At 44.0% G+C, this 17,329-nt stretch overlaps 1 protein-coding gene across 7 annotated transcripts in view; it reads right to left on the minus strand.

The window, feature by feature from the left end:
• Window positions 1-12: 12 nt before the first annotated feature.
• The window catches only part of LOC101155825 (protein Dok-7-like), a 49,941-nt gene continuing 32,624 nt past the window's right edge, over window positions 13-17,329 (minus strand). For 2 of the 7 annotated variants that reach the window (XM_023960971.1, XM_023960954.1), the window contains 5 exons: window positions 9,002-9,112; window positions 7,286-8,076; window positions 3,946-4,011; window positions 2,697-2,751; window positions 13-1,668 (listed from right to left, as the gene is read on the minus strand). In XM_023960971.1, coding sequence (XP_023816739.1) covers window positions 1,211-1,668; window positions 2,697-2,751; window positions 3,946-4,011; window positions 7,286-8,076; window positions 9,002-9,112 — 1,481 coding nt within the window. In that variant the 3' untranslated portion in view covers window positions 13-1,210. Of the gene's footprint in view, window positions 1,702-2,696; window positions 4,012-4,230; window positions 5,213-7,285; window positions 8,077-9,001; window positions 9,113-17,329 lie in introns of those variants that run through there. The other 5 variants (XM_023960960.1, XM_023960957.1, XM_023960984.1 and 2 more) reach the window with 5 other exon arrangements.

Here is a 17,329-nt window from a genome sequence, read left to right on the forward strand (position 1 = left end):
GATCCTCTTCAGTAAAATGGAAATGAAACTTTATTGTTCGTTTACGTTTACAAAAGCGTCAAAACATTCATTTCTGTTAGAATTATCTCACGTCGTCATATGGGATGTTTACATTTTTAAAATATACAATTACAAAAATGTCCCAGGAGTCTCTGAAACTAGCGTCCATCGATGCACGCAAAGACTGAGTGACTCCGCCCCCCTGGCGTTCCAAACAGGAAGTATCCAAGAAGCCAAAAACCTCAGTTTTCTCTAAAGTTCAAGTTATTAAAAGAAGTTTTTTTTTCATAACTCATCCAAGTTTTCATCATCAAAACTGTAGATACATTAACAGTTTTTGTAAAAATGTTCATATTTCTTGGTTCTGCTTTTGCAAATGACCGTGGCGTCCAAATCCAGGGCACTAGATTGTCTTTCCGGGGTTTTGGGACGAGTGAGAAAATTCAAACCTCAGAGTCTGGAAGTAAAAGGACGACAGCCCGTGTGGCACGTTGCCATGGTTACGGTGAGCATGAGGCGCCTGCAGGTGCCTTCAAGAAAGACCTTTGAAAGTTTTTGCCAGGTGATGTTACGGAGGGGGGGGGGGGCAAACTTTTAGAAGTTTAAGAAGAAAAAATAACACGCTTAAAGGGTTTGGAGGTCGACGGTGTTACCATGGCAACAGTCCAGACACGGCAGCACAGGCAGTTAACTGAAGTTTAGACTCTCTTTTTTTTCGGAAGCAATGTTTCCAGTTTTTTTCCCCAGATGGATCTTCGGAGGAGCAGATGTTTGCAAAACCTTTAACACCGAGGAAGAAACCAAACAAGTACCCACGTGAAAACGGGGCCTGTCAATTGATGTTACCATGGTAACATCAGGTCGATGAAGAGACTGACAGTCCCTTCAAATTGCCTCGTCTTTTAACCCTTGTGCTATCCTAGGCACTTTAACGTTGGGTCATCTAGACCCACTAGACAGTGCTCTGAACCTTTCTTCTTCAATGATTTGGGATCTTCACTGGTGTCCATGGATTACATGAAATCTTCCCACCTTTATCCACCTTTGACAATGCAAGGGTGGGGTCATCTGGACCCCATAGGATAGCATAAGGGATACAGGACAGAAAAAAATGCCAAAATGTCCAATGTGAGCTGCAGCTGCTGCAAATGAGAAGAGTTCCTTCTGAGGACGTTTGTCCGCGGATCACAGACCGGGCCTCCTCCAAACTTCACATGTTCTCACGGTGCAAAGAAGGAGCCAAAGTGATGGAAACCCTTAGGGGAGGAGTGGCGCTCACTGGGTTTCTGCAGAGCGCCTCCTCCCGCAGCCGCGCACGGACGGGACACGGGAGCAGAGCTGCGCTCCTGCAGGTCCGGCTCCGTGTGCAGGCGCTCCTCGGCTGAGGGGGGGCGCGCGCCGCGGTGAGGCCCGGCGTGAAGACGTGCCATCGGAGGAGATTGGAGAGGAAGCTGGAGGTTTGCTGAAGGGGGAAACACAAAGCATGAGGAGGAGCACGCTGTCCACGCCGCACAGAGGAGGTCATCCTACCACACGCTGATGACGGCGGAGGACGGAGGACACACGTGACGGGAGGAGGCGGGGGCGCTGAGGATGGAGGAGGAGACAGCGTGGCCCTCCTCTGACCTCTCCATTCGCTAAAGCTGCCGTCCACACAGGGGGGGGGCTCTGCTGAGAGAAAATCCCTTCACTGCTCTCCTCCTTATTTGGAGGAAAATAGGAAGTTTGGGTGGAAAATGAATTTCCACGGAACTATTTTAGGCTGAAAGTGGTGTGAGAAGACGAGCTCAGATTTCAGTCTTTAGCCATGTCCGAATTCACACCCTAACTACTATGTAGTGCCCTGAATTTTAATAGAAATTCAGACTCCACGCTCACTACCTTTATTTTTGTTTTCCTATAAACCTGTATGGTCACATGACGTCATCGATTTCACAAAGTTCAAATCTAATTCTTATGAGAGTTTTGCCACAGTTATGACTCCACTGCCTTCTGAAGATAAAAATGGTAAATGGCGTAGACTTATAAAGCGCTTTACAGTGACACACTGATGGCGGCTACGCTGCCAAACACAAGCGCCCGCCCACCACCAGAGGCAAGGTGGGGTTCAGTGTTTGTGCCCAAGGACACTTTGACACATGGGTGTGCAAGGCGGGAATCAAACCTGCAAATTTACAATCCTGGGTCAACCGCTCTACTGCTGCACCACAGCCCCCTGTTAATAGTTTATTTAAAAAATACATTTTTTTGGCAAAAATGGTTTTGATGCAATGCATTGTGGTTTAAATTAGCGATCTAGTTAGACTTCTGGGAAATTTCTAGGGCACTGGATTTTGAAATTGTAGATTCAGACAGAACTACAAAATGGCAAACGCACTATTTAGTGCACTGTAACCCTTGTGCTATCCTAGGCACTTTAACATTGGGAGTGGGGTCATCTAGACCCACTAGACAGTGCTCTGAACCTTTTTTCTTCAATGATTTGTGATCTTCACTGGTGTCCATGGATTACATGAAATCTTTCCACCTTTGTCCACCTTTGTCATGGTAGGGAGAACACGTCAATGGAAGGGTGGGGGTGATCTGGACCCCATAGAATAGCACAAGGGTTATGGGGAGTAGGGAAGGAATTCGGACACGACCTTAGTCTGCTTCTCAACAGGAACAGGTGAGCGTTCAAGCACATAAAGACGAACCGTGTGTGGCGGGGGTTCTGCAGGGCGCCAGGTCCGCTGACGGAGAGCCGTTGGCCTTCACAGCAAACACACACAGGGTCATGTGAATGAACAGAACCTCCATAGATGCCCTGGTCAAGCCTAGAAAACTCTCAAACATAACAGGAAGCCCTGTGAAAAGGATTTCTAGTGCCTCATCTTCATCTGAGGTTAGCTTCAGGGTCCAAATGTTCAGATCCACTTTAGTTTTCACAATTCTTCCTTTCAGCAAAAATTCCTCCATTCTCAAAAACTCACTACAATATACATGCACTTATACGTGCTGAAAATGAATTATTTCAACCCTTTCCACTATAAAAAAGTTACACCATCACTTTGACCGGGTCATTTGTACCTGATATAATACATCCAAACAAAAAGTATTTTCAACGGTGGTAAAATGAAAAAGGAAAACATAGGAAGTTCCTAAAAACGTGCTCAAGAATGACTGAAAAATTAGGAATTTGAGAACAAAAAAGTCCTAAAAAATAATAAAATGATGGTAGAGACTTGGTCACTGGTCCTCCCATTCCTGGGTCTGTGAGGACCCCCTGGTGAAGGCACAGACTCCCCGACACGCGACACATTGAAAATTCATGTTAACAGTTTAGCTCGGGGGGAAAATCACCCGTCGATGGGGCTCTAGGGTGAAATAGTGAACTATCGCCCCCCCCAAAGAAAATTTAAATGACATTACAGCAGAAGAAACCGTCCAAAAAGTGAATGTGGCCAAATCCACATAAAAAAAAAAAAACCTGTCCAATTACTGTTTAATATGATTATGGGATGGCCACAGGTCTTATAACCACAACTGAAGTTTCATTGACCTCATCTTGAATTAAAAAAAAAAACTTTAGTACCAGCTACAAATGGAAACGCCTCCCAGGGATTTGGATCTATCGCCTTTTAACTCCTCCAGCATTGAAGGGAAGCTACTTTGGGGGAATAAACAGAAAAATAGAGTCAATTTTTAATGGAATATTGTGGAAAAGATTATAGGAGAGTCACTGGCTCAAGCTGGAAAAAAAAACATATGAACATATTAGGAATGTGGGCGTGGTTCACACAGAAACCTCTGTTGCCGAGGAAACCCAAACGTTTTCTTCGGCAGATTCTTCTTAAAATGACACGGACCTGTCCGTCACCCCCAGGCATACAAAAAATGAGTTCTGTGAATCCATGGAGTGCTATCCGCTCCACCACGTTGCACACAACACGTGCAGGAGCTCACCTGCAGGGAGCTCCTCACTGATATCAGCTGCTCCGGCGTTATGTAGCTGCTCAGACCTCGACAGCCCTGTGTGAGGAGACAAGAAGAGCTTCATTCCAGTCTTCATCGTTTATGGTGAAGAGCTGCGTAATAGGCTGGTGGGAAAGGAGCTACAGGCGAGGAGTAATGAGGAGGAGAGCCGTGCGACAGCAGACATGAGACAAAAGGCTCAGACAGGAATGATCTGACGCCTCCTCCCTTCAGTTCCCGCCACGCAGGTTTCCTCTGGAAGTGCCACATTCTCACCGTCTTAACCAAGAGACTTGAAAGAGGCGTTTGTGTTCAGGGCATCAGGACTTTCCTCTGAGGGTTTCCGTCAGTTTCATCACCACGCGTCAGCTTTCTCCTTTTTTCTACCTCACCCTCGCCACGCACTCACTCCCCCACAAGCTGTCATTTCAGGAGGCAGGCGGGCCGCCTCCTCGCCGCTCTGATGCCAATTTGCCCGCAACAAGGGGGAAGTGGCTCTCTGACAACAGCAGAGTCCTGGGAGAGCCTTTCAGGTTCAGACCAACGCTTCAAAGGGGAAAACAACAAAGCATCAATCAGGAAAAGGGTTTCTTCTTTTAAAAAAAATTTTGATTGATGGATTTGAAGAAACAGTAAACGTCTAGATTGTATCGATTTAGCTCATTTTTAGTGTCGTGGACCGAGTATGGAGATGCATATGGTAACGACCCAGCCCGGACGCCACTTTAGCGGGGATGCGAATGCCAAGCTGCTGCTGAAGCAGCTCATTGGAGAGCTGTCCATGCCCTATACACTTCATGACCTTGGACAGTCTCATAGAGACTGAAGCAGGCAGAGAAACAACATCTCCTATTGCGCATCTCAAACCTGTTTATTCAAGCACGACAAAAACAACCCAAACAGCATGGAGGTCACTTATGCTTCCAGCCCTCTCACTCAAGGTTTTCACCCCAAAACTCCCCACTTCCCATGAGCCTTATGGGCAGAAGGTGGGGCTAACCGGCAGGTCGCTACACTACTGAATCGCGTGAGCGGGAAAGATAAGCAAACCTAGCATTTTACATACGCAAATATTACGTCAAATGTTACAATTGTGCGTGATTTTTGCGAGATGCATACGCAAATTTGAGGCTTTCTCGCGCACATGCCGTGTTAAAATGACGTGACTGATGCCTGCATTTGCCTTTACCTTCATGGACGCGTTCTCTGTTTAGTCACACTTCTTCCGTGGTTTGAACGTGGCTCATTCCCGACACATCTGGGAAAATTTCACATAAAAGATCACAACCTTTGTCACTCTTTCCACGTGCATTCTCGTATGACCAATTGTCATATGTGCAATGTGCGCAAAACGTATGCAGTGGCTGTGTGACACGGCCTTCAGGTGAGCACAGGTGTGTCTTGCAGCCCCAGAGGCTCATGGGACGTCGTGAAAATGGACCCCACCATGTTTGTGAGTGTGAACAGTGTATTGTGAAGTATCTGTAAGGATAATGATAGTCGCACGCACTCATGATAAGGAGTGTGCACCTTTCACGGGCTCCTTGCCACATGGGGATGTGTGTGTGCTGGGGCCGCGCGCGTGTGTACAAGAGAGAGGAGAGAGTGCGTGCAGCGAGGTAGGGAATGAGGGGGGGCAGTGGGGGCGCATTCATGTTGTGTTACGGAGGAAGTAATAAAAGATTGTTTCCCCCAGAATAAATGCGATGGACTCTTTATTAACCCGCTCTGGAGAATCTGAGGGTCCGAGCGGGGAAGTGAACCCTGAAGGAGGATCCGCCTTCGGTCCCCTGCGCTTCTGACCACGGTCGGAAAGGGGAAAAAAAAGTCATGGCGGAGAAGGTTCAACACCACGTTCTGCCATTTCACTGGAAATATTTTCAAAAACCGGCCAGTTGCGATAAGAGCCCTGGAGTTTCGCCTGAACTAAGCTGTCACCCCAAATATGAATCCAATCGGTGACCTCGCTTCCCTTCCACTGACTGGTCTCAGCAGCATCGTCCGCCATGGTTGATGTTTATGATCTCATTTCCGCCTACTTCAACGCAGAATGATGACGTTTGTAGCGCATCAATGACACACGGGTCGGATTCATGTGGCCTGGCCGTTCAGATGGAGGTCACATTCCAAAAGATAGGACACATATTGGATTCAGGACCACATAGCCAAGTGGCCTGGGTCACATTTGAAAAGATCGGATCTGTGTCGTTGAGACTGTCATGAAAAGATCAGATACAGGTCGCATAGGGGCAAAAAAATCGGAATTGGGTCGTTTCAGCCTGCGGTGTGAACGTGGCCTTTGTCGCACTACTACAGGCTCACTGAGCGTTCCACAACTTCAATATGTCCTGCGGTCCACATGTGTGCTCCGCACAAGTTTGCCTTCTTTGTTCCGCCCACGGATGGCACACATCCACCCATAAGGGAGGTGTGATTCGGGAACGGAAAGAAGGCCATCCAAAGTGTCACAAGAACATGATTTGATATGAGATATGCAGGAAAAACTGCAGCTGGACAACAGAAAGACAGCATGGAACTGAAACAGAGGGGGAAAAATACTTTCATCAGGAGGGAGGGAAAGGTTCAAGCTTTCAAAACGGGTTCCTGTCAGTTCAGCCCAAACTCCAGACCAAGCCAGCCTCTGAAAAGAGGAAAAGGAACCCAACAAACAATCTGAAACACAAGAAGCAGAAACCTGCCTCGGAACAACTGAATTCCAAAAACAAACGCGGCAAACTTTTACACAGAAAAATGGTTTTGGGAAGAGCTTTTAGAAAAAATGCAGCCAAACACGAGATTCAGTTACAGAAACAGTTTACGGTCGTCAGTCCCATTGCAAGCACGGTGGTGGAAGGTTAATGAACTGGGCTTTTTGTGAAAGATCATAGCATCTCCTCTGTACGCCAGACTCAAAATTCTGTTTTTGTCCGGAACCACGAGGACATGAAGGCCTGCGGCTCTGGGATTTGGTTGGACCGGTCAAAAAGCAAAGACTAAAACTTTCCCTCCCTTTTTTTGTAATTTGTTGGTCAAATGTTCAAAATGACACGTCATGCGAGGACATTCACTCACGAGCTGGTTTCACTGCGGAATGTTGCAGGAAAAACGCGATTCTTCTAAAACAGCTTTGAATGTTTGAACCCGAACGAACGAGCATCTCTTCGCTCTCAGCATCCGGACTTTTCTCTGAGCATCAGCGCCTCTCTTACACCAGATCCCAAATGTTAGGAGCAACATAAAGTCCAGGTTCTGAGACGGCGGAGGTGAGCAGCAGGAGGATCCTTCTTTAAAACAGACACTACTAGAGTGAAGACAAATAAAGGGGAAGTACCTGGATTTCTCCAAAAAGCTGGGAGGATGTGGCTGTGCAGCTGCCCTCTCTGTCCACAGAGGGCGCTCTCTCACTGCCCCAGAAGTGACAGCGCTGCGTGGCGGCCTGAGGCGGAGCCTTCGGTCTGCTGCTGCTTGCCGTCTGCACCTGAACGCCACCCGCGCTGCCTCTGTTCTCCGCCCTCCCCATCACAGGTGGAGCCGGGGGTTGGGTCTGCGGCTGCAGGAGCCGCCTGGGAGTTTCGTACCACAGTCTGAGCAGGCTGGGGATCTGGTACTCAGCACTGTGCAGGCGGGACGCTCCAGAGCAGGAGGAGGCGGACGGCTGCTCTGGGAGCTGAAAGGATAACGGTGGAGGGGTCAGGGGTGGAGCACAAGGAGGGGAAGAAGGGGGATGAGGAGGAGGGGGCAGACTGGTCGGGGAGCAGTACTCCTCTCCCGCCCCTTGGCCGGTCATCTCCAGGCTCGCTGTGCGCGAGGAGAAGGAGGACTGACTGCCCGTGGTGATTCCGATCCCACTGTCCAGGGAGCTCTGCCGCCCGCAGTCATGGAGGCAGCGAGGGCGGAGCTGGGCGGAGGCCGGGCGGGTCACAGCCTCGTGCAGCCGGTCGTCGGACCTGGTCAGAGCGTTCAGCCTGTTCGCCGCCATCTCGCCGGAGAGGTGTGGTCGGACTGAGGGCTCCACCCAGCACGCCGGCCGCCCTCCGTAGCTGGCTTCCGACTGACAGGAGGAGGCGCCGGAGAGGCTGTGGTCGTCCCCGGCAACAGATGTGCTGCAGCTGGAAGTGGAGGCTGAGGGAGGCGACAGATGTTGATGAGGAGCAGAGGTCAAAGGTTTTCCACAAAGACGCAGAGATTGAACTTTTCTGATCTAATCTGAACTAATCTGGCTCTAACATGACCTTGGTCTTTTTTCTTCATCTATTTATCAATTTATCTATTTTCTCTACTTAATAAATTTTTATTTAATATAAGGACTCTTATTACTATTTTTATGTTTTTTATATACTACCCTTTTTATTGTTGTTATATTCATGATATTTAAAGTTATGCTTGAATCCTTTTACGTATTTTATTTTTAATTACAAATATTGATATATTTTATTTTTATTATTTTATTATAATTTAGATTCTGGTGTTTCTTGCTCCAGTGTCTTGGGGATCCATTGTAGGCTCCGCCTGTAGGGGGTGCTGTTGCTGCAGTGCTCGTTCTCATTGGGCCAGCTTGGGTCGCGCTCTGTGGTCTAATATCTGTAGGGGGGGGGGGCCCTAGGCTGCTCTGTGTTGGGCGGGCACTGTGTTAATAACCCCCCGTGGTCGGGCCGGGCCTGGGCACGAATGGATCCCCATGATACTGTTTCCTCACAGCAGAACCGAGCCAGAATGTTTCTTTAAGCTGCAGTTCTTACGTTTCTGTTCAGGGTTATATTGGTGGAACTGGGTGGGTGGAGGGAAGAATCTGGTGAGGGAGGGGTCCCATTTGTGTGTGAGTGTCCTGTGTTTTCTGCTTTAATTAATTTTCTTTTTTATGACTATTTTATTTGCTTTCATGTAAAGTGCTTTGTGTTTTAACCGAAAAGAAAGGGGCTACACAAATAAACAAAGTCTGAGTTTGACAGAAGGACGACCCAGCGAACCAAACTGACAGCGACATTTGAACGCCTCCAGACTGCAGAGGTGCTGGCTGGTGATGACCTGAGGTCACCGCCCCACGTACCCGTGCTGCTCGTCAGGCTGCAGTGAGACAGCATGCTGAGCCTCTTCTCCAGCTCCGACGTCTCCAGGCTGATCCGCTTCTCTGCCGAAGCCGGGTCCCAACCGGGATCTGCTGTTCCAACACAAAAAACATCCAAAGTCAAGTCAAACTCCTGCATTTTAGTGTTGAAGCAGAGTGCCCAATTAGGAACTCGACATTAGACTGGAGGCCAACTTTGGTGAAAAAAATGGATAAACAGAAAAAGTTGTTTTTAATAACTATGTACAGTTAACCAGGCCCTCCAGACGTTTTCCCAGTTGCCCATCTTCTACTCGTCTAGTAATTGTGTCATTTTACAGACAAATAGTGTCAGCTACTTTCAGCATACATTCTTTCACAACCCCCCCCCCCCCCCCCCCCGTCACTGAAGGACTAGCTTTGGTGAATCATTTTCATTTTTCAAATGGTAGAGACTCGTCTTTACTATCATCTAACTGTAAACTCAAGTTCAAGACTGCTGAGGAAACAAGGAAAATGTTTCATTCTGCTTCCAGTTGATCACATTTTATATTAAATTATAAAAAATAAAAACAGCCTCAAAAGAGTTGAATGTTTTAGATTCTTGTTCTTATATATCATTGACATTAAAGTGTTAAGTCATGTGAAATCCGTTTCAGTCAATCATTTTAGAATAAATTTTAACGACTGATTTTAAAGCACGCTGTGGTCTGGCCCCTGAATATAGCCGATCTCCTTGTTCCCCACAATCCAGATTGAAGACCTAGAGTGACGGGGCCTTTACTGTAACCCTTGTTCTATCCTAGGCACTTTAACATTGGGAGTTGGGTCATCTAGACCCACTAGACAGTGCTCTGAACCTTTTTTCTTCAATGATTTGTGATCTTCACTGGTGTCCATGGATTACATGAAATCTTTCCACCTTTATCCACCTTTGTCATGGTAGGGAGAACACGTCAATGGAAGGGTGGGGTCATCTAAGATAGCACAAGGGTTAAAAACGTACCTTTATAGGTTTTTACTGATTTTACTGTCATAACCCTTGTGTAATCTGGACCCCACAAGATAGCACAAGGGTTAAATGTAAACTTATGATATTATTGATTTCAGTGATTTGATCAATTTTAACTACTATCACTGTTGTGTGTGTGTGCTGTGTTTTATTTTGTCGTACTGTCAAACATCCTGGTCTTATGTTAATCGTCTGGCACTTTGTAATCTTGATTTTGAAAAGTGCTATATGAATAAGGTTTTCTGCTCCACTCTTCTTCACAGATGATTTCTAAATCATTCAGATTTGGTGGCTGTTGCTTAGCAACCCTGAGCTTCAGCTCTGTCTATAGGCTGAGGTCCAGAGACCGGCTGGACCGCTCCATGACCCTGATCTGACTCTTCTTTTTCGTCTTGTATGTCTTGGGTCATGATCCTGTTGGGGGACCCATCCACCCCCCACCCCCCCCCATTTAATCCTCCTGGTGGAGGGAAGGACGTTCTCACTCAGGATTGGACGGTACATGGCTCCGCCCATCCTCACAGAGAAAGTAGCCCTGTGCAGAAAACACCTACCCCAAACCATAATGCTTCCACCTCCATGCTTGACAGTGAGGACGGCGTTCTTGGGGTCATCGGCAGCATTTCTCCTCCTCCAAACACGACGGCTTGAGTTGATGCCAAAGAGCTCCATGTTGGTCTCATCTGACCACAGCTCCTTCTCCCAATCTCTGTCTAAATCTTTCACACTTCAGGCGGGTCTCCACATGTGTCTTCTAGAGCGGGGGGGACTTGTGAGCTCTGCTAGATGTTAGATGTAAAGCATCACCAATGAGATCCTCAACTAACTCCTGATTTCTCTGTTCTCATGATCACAGAAACCCCACCAGGTCAGATCTGGTTTGGAGCCGCAGACCTACAGGAGGATTGATGGTGATGCTGCACCAACGGTTGTCATGGTAACCTCCTGCTTCTTTGTAGCCCAGTCTGGTCTGGTGCAGGTCTACAATCTTCTCCCTTAAATCCACTGAAAGCTCTCTAGTCTGATGGACTGATTCTGTGGACAGGTGTCTTTTCTACAGGTGATCAGTTCAAACAGGGGACAGACGGTTGATAAGGAGAGTCTAACGGGTCTGTGTGACCCAGGACTCTATGAGACCGCAACTGGGAAGTATCCAGCCTCCGGATGCTTCCACTGAGCCGTGGTTTTCGCTCACTTTACAGACAGCTGATGTGTGTGTGCTTCTCTGATCAGGCGACACACCCGCTTGCAAATTGAACATCTCCCAGGTGGCATAAACGGCGCCTAAACTGTATGTAGTAACACCAGTTTAGCCTCATTACCCGCCTAATCTGCCCACAGGCAGCTGAGGCGGGTGGTGTGGGGATGGCGTTTCATCTCTGCCATAAAGTGAAAGGGCGTAAAGACAACTGAGCGGGCGTATTCAGGAGCTGAGGGAGGAACCTTACAACCACACAGGTGCAATTCTGACCCAGTGGTGATCCTGCGCGGTCAATTCTCCTTTGCACGCTTGCTTGGATTTGTGCTCAGTGTTAAGGGGGCGTTTCTGTCACTTGGGGGGAGTAACCTTTCTGGTTGATCTGATTGGCCGAAATTTGCTGGTTAAATCTGGCGAGGCAGCGGGGCGGGACTTTCATTTTTCAGAGGCGGCTCTTGAGCTGCAAGCGGCTCTCTGCCTTTTATCATAGTTTCTACATACTTTCACAGCCATAAGGAGAACATAAAAGTCTTTTTTTTTCCTATCAAAATCAAAGGTAAAAAGAGCCGGTTCAGCTTTGGAGCTTCGTAGCAGACGCCATGTTATATGAATATGGTGATTTGATTGGTTGGAATGTAGACCAATCAGCAGCTGTTTGATGGCAGCTTTGTCACGCTAAACTGAAACTCCTGTCAGCAAACTCAAAGATAGAAAAACGTGAGATGAGACACAACGCATGCAAAAACATTTGTGTCGCATACGCAAAAATATTTTTGGAAAGCAAAAAAAAAAAAATTGAAAGCAATAAAACAAAACAAAATTGGAAAAAAATTTGAAAGCAAAAAAACTAAAAACGAAAGAAAGAAAAATTTGAAAGCGAATAAAAAGAATCTGTAAACAAAATGTTTGTTTGCAGCATGGAGGCATAAAACCCCCCCATACCAGTGAGCTCATGTTGCAGCAGCTGGAGGTGTTCATGTGTTTGCCAACGACCTACTCCTGTATCTCTGCAGCTCGTTTGCAGCAAGCGTGCCCATGGCGCCCTTCGTCACCCCCTTATGCGAGGCGTTCGCTGATGTCGGCTCTCCGAGCTCCTCTGCTGTAATTATAGCTTCTTCACTGCAATGAATGCGGTGGAGAGAACGCTGCAGTAAGCAGAGATGGGGGGGCTGTTTACAGTAAATGCTGCTTCCATCCTCAGTTTCCTTTACGCAACATTTTGTGAAATTGTGTGTGTAAAATTTGCACACATGACTGACAAAATGTCAGTAATTGTAAAAGAAGCAAAACAGAATCAAGAGAAATCACATCTTTCCAAACCAAAGGAATTAAAGGCTTATTCTTTACACCGTAAACCCTTTTGTTGGTGAAATTGTTAGTGCTTTTATTTTGAAATAACAGCAATGCTAAATGAGTTCTCTGTGGAGAAAATTTCTAAACCTGAATGCTTCCCAACCACTGCAGACTTCTGAATAAACTCCTTCTGGTGTATACAGAAGACATTTGGGGCTTTACAGTGGTTCCAAATGTAAAGGGGCGGGGCTCTAGGAATTTTGGTTTTTAGTGGATTTAAAAAAAGTTTTTTCCCCCCCTCTGGCAGTTCGGTGGCCCTGAAGTAAAAAAAATCACATCAACAAATTACAACAAATTACATTAAAGATCATGACTGTTGAAAAAACAAAATTAAAGTTTAGAAAAAAAACATCCAGAAAGTGAAATGTAAAAAAAAAAAAAAAAAAAATTCTGACAGTTATTTCCAGAAATCAAAATAAATTGAAACAAAATAAGAAACCAGAAAAAGTCGGTATTATGGGATGTTACTGATTGGATGATGAGGCTAGAAGAACAGGGAAAGCAGAACTGTGGAAAGAGTTGATCAATCACAAACAGTGGGCGTGGCCAGAAGCTCAAAGAAATCCTCCTGTCAGAAGTTATTGTCATAACGAATGACTTCCTGTTAGAAAGGTAAACAAACGTCATCATTCAATCACTGATGTCGCATAATATCTACCGTTTTCTGTAGTTTTACTTATATTTGTTGCATTTTTTACCGTTTTATTTTGATTTGTGGTCTCTGCTTACTCGTCTCTGCATGCGCCTCAGAGTTATGGAAATTAATTTAAAATGTCTGCTTGATTGGTCTTTTAAAAATGTAGCTGCAAAGAATTAATTTCAGCCTGAAGATATGAAGAGATGAGTCGAGGAGATAATTTTACAAATAATCCTTTGAAGTCAGATCTTGAAGATGGAAATGCAGGCACGAACGTCCCTAAAGGCCCTTGCAGCTAAAAAGCCCTCACTGGCAGAAAGTTTCAGGAATTGTTTGTCTCGTCTTTTCTCCTGGAAGGAAAAATGTGTTTAACTTATGAAGAGGCTAATGTCAGGCGGGTACCACCAGCATCCCTAACTAGTCTCAGAACCGTAGGAGGATCAGGTCAAAGGAAACTCTAGCAACATTTTCCCACAGCCTCCCTTATTTTTTAAGTGCCCAAACGTTTTGGAGTTTAATTCCCAGAAGCTCTGTCAACGATGGGAGCGAGTCTTCAGTGTGTTTGTATGAGGGGCCGTATAAGACATTATTTATTCTGAACCATTCACATTCATACATTCTTGCTCTCACAGTCATATATACTCTCTTTCGCATACATATATTCTCACTTGCACATCCATATATTCTCTCTCTCTCGCATGCATATATATTACTTTACACATACATACATTCTCACTCTCATTGTCACTCTTAAAAAAGAATGTATGTATGTGAAAGACAAGTATATATGAACGTGTGAGGAAGAGTTTATATGTGTGTGAGAGAGGAGTATGCATGAAACGGAAGTGACTTTGCATGAAAAGGAAGGCACTTTGAATGAAAAGGAAGGCACTTTGAATGAAACGGAAGGCAGATGATTTCTCGTGCTCTGATTGGACGAGAGGCCGCCACCTCCCATTTTGAACAGACGCTAACACGAACCAATAAGAAGGCCATCGGAACCTTAAGAAATATTTTATCTTCACCTCAAGTGGTCACAAATCTGTCTGCATCTCTAGAGACACAAAGGAATGTCTCAAATACCAATAATGGTAATAGAAGTGCCACCGAAACAGAAAATCCGTATCCACCTTATTCCTAGCCCCCATGAGCCTTTTGCGTGAATTATGGGCGACACTTCCTGTAGACGCTGGAACACGCATTTACATTAAAACAAATTCCTCTTGTTTTCGATCCATAACTACATATAAATGTGGGAAAACCAGCTGTCATTTCTTAAAAAAGGCAACGGTGAGGTGGAGATGAAATATTTTTTAAGGTTCCGATGGCTGCAGGACCCCCGTGGCTACTTCTTGCCGGTTCGTTTTTTAAAAAAAATAAACTTTATTAACAATATCTTGCACATACAAAATACCAAACACAAAACTCCACTGTGTGCAAAATACAATCTTCACGTTCGCCATGAGAATGAACAAAAAAAACATAATGATAACCATGTAAAACAGGTTATGCAAAAAGAAAACAAAAATAATAAGGCAAAGGAATCTGTTAAAGTTTCAGGAGAGACCATGTTTCAACTGTTCTGACAGCTTTTTTGTTAGTGGAAGATTTAATACTGTTCACATACAAAACCATTTCTTTCTGAAAAACATAAAACACGGTTTTTTTGTTGGCATATTTACACTTGTGTATAAAGTATTTAGCCATAATTATAAGTAAATTAACTACATATATTTTTTCTGCATTAAGTCTTTCTTGTGTAAAATATCCAAAAATAATATGCTCGTAAAATAATCTAAAATCTTCACATAGATGAGTTCTTATAAAATGTATCACATCTTTCCAAAATAGTTGAGTGAAAGAGCAAAACCAAAAAAGATGAGGCAGTTTCTGGTGAGGAATGACAGAATGAACAGTTTATGTCCAGATCTTTTTTAAACTTAGTAAAGAAATGTTTCACTGGATAAAATTTGCGAAGAATTTTGAAAGAAATTTCTCTGATTTTATTGGTGATGAAATACTTTTGTGGCAGGGTCCAAACCTTTTCCCACTGAATTCTACATCCAAAGCTGTTCCAGTATGAGATAACATACGGTTTTGTGGCAATCTCATTTTGAAACAGAGAACGGATACTTTGATTATTACTGCTAGCTGAAAAACATATCTTTCCTCACCACAAGTCTGTTAATTTGGGATTTCTTGCTGGTTCATGTTAGCGTCTGCACTGTAATCCCTAGCGAGTTGACTGAATTTAAAAATTATTGTGTAACAGATTACGCAACAGTTAAGTTATATTATTAAAACTTTTAAGTTAACATTTATTAAAATTCATATTGTCAGTTGGCTTACATTTGTATTATTTCATATAAAAAATATTAAGATTCCTCAACTTATAAAAGAGAGATTATTTACTTAAAGTTTTTAATATTTTCCAACTAAAAAACGCTTTAACTATATTTTTATATTACTCAACTCATAAAATATGTAAAATTCACTCAAATGCTTTATAAATTCTTTAACTCATTAAATGTGTAGCATTGAAAATATTTAAAATTCTTCAGCTTAAAATGTATTCTAAACAGAGATATTGATACTGCCCCACTACATTTTAAAGGCTAACATTGATAAAAACCAACAAACGTGAAGGCCACACAATAGTGATTGCTTAATACACTTTTTTTAATTGCTCTTTAAAAAAAAAAGCACAAATATCAAGAGGATGAAGAAACAATAAGTGCAATAAAACTGCATTATGAGTGCCACACAACATATTGACAAAAAGAGTTGGTTTTGTATTTTACGGCAGAAAAAGCAAATGATCACAACAAAACACATTAGTTACATAACACTTAAACCAACAACAGTCCATTATGGAAGACTCACTCAACGAAACATTCTCCCGTGTCAATAAATGTCCTTTCAGTGGTTTGCTGTCCTCACGGCTCATGACAGCGTTCTGAATAAATGTGAAGGCAAGTTCAAGTTTTTTGGGGTGCTGTAGGTCCAGAGCATAGATGTCCCCGAAGAGTTAGAAGAGATTAGTCAGCCAGATGTGTGGGACCACTGACGGCAGCATCAGGAGCATCACCACGACAACTGAGAAGATACCCACAGCAGTGTCTGTGAGGTCTGGTATTCTGGAAAATACAAAACAAAAAACACAGATGAGTTCAGACCCTCAAAGATATTCATCACACTAATGTCCAAAACTGACATTCCTGCCATCTGTCAATGGGAATCTTTTCATGCTAACATTCTGTTAGCTTTTAATCAACTGGCTATGATGTTTTAAGGGCCAACTCCAATTAAAATTGTGTTTTTAAAAAGTTCTTTAGCATTTTTCTGAAGGAGGACATTTATAAAATAATTTAAGACTAAAGCTTCATTTTTCTTTATTCATATAATGATGGATCAGGAGCAGAAAAAGGTAAACGAAAAGGTTCCCACTCCTTCCAATCAGGAGTCCCTGATGTTCGCCTTTCATCTTCCATCTCATTTTTAAAACCATTTAAAAATATCACTCAGTTTACAAACTACAAACAATTGCCCTATTTATTATGTCACTCAATAAAATCTCAATCAATATTAAAGGATTAGTGAAAACCATTGACAGGGAGTCGTTTGCACTTACTGTACAGGTCTTGAAGAAGTTGGAGGCATCTTCATGCAGATAAACAGGAAGTGCAAGGAGGACAAGTGCCCGTCTCATGTTCACGTCACGCTGGTCCTAAAAGAATAAAAAGAAATATCCATTACCTTTGAAGCAAATGCAGAGCAAACACTTCCAATATTTATTTAAGGAACTTTAAGAAATAATAAAATGATACCTTTTCTAGATGTCTATTTCTAGTGAGAGGACAATACAGTGTTTATGTCATGATCCACTTCAGGTCAAAGACCCAAAGTCATTTTTAAGGCAAGTTACACCTTGGCTTCTTACAGCTGTTTACAAATGATTTGTTATCCGTTTTTGAATTATGCACATTAGAAATTCACCTGGAGGTCATAAATCCTAACCAAGCTGGCCAGTTCCTGTCTGTTTTGGTGGACTTAGTCTCAGAAAAGGGCAGCTTTAAGTTACACAAACATGTAAAAACTGCACAATTTCCTCTGACTGCATCTACTCTACAT

Source organism: Oryzias latipes, chromosome 1 (assembly GCF_002234675.1).
Source record: "Oryzias latipes chromosome 1, ASM223467v1".
Lineage (NCBI taxonomy): Eukaryota > Metazoa > Chordata > Actinopteri > Beloniformes > Adrianichthyidae > Oryzias > Oryzias latipes.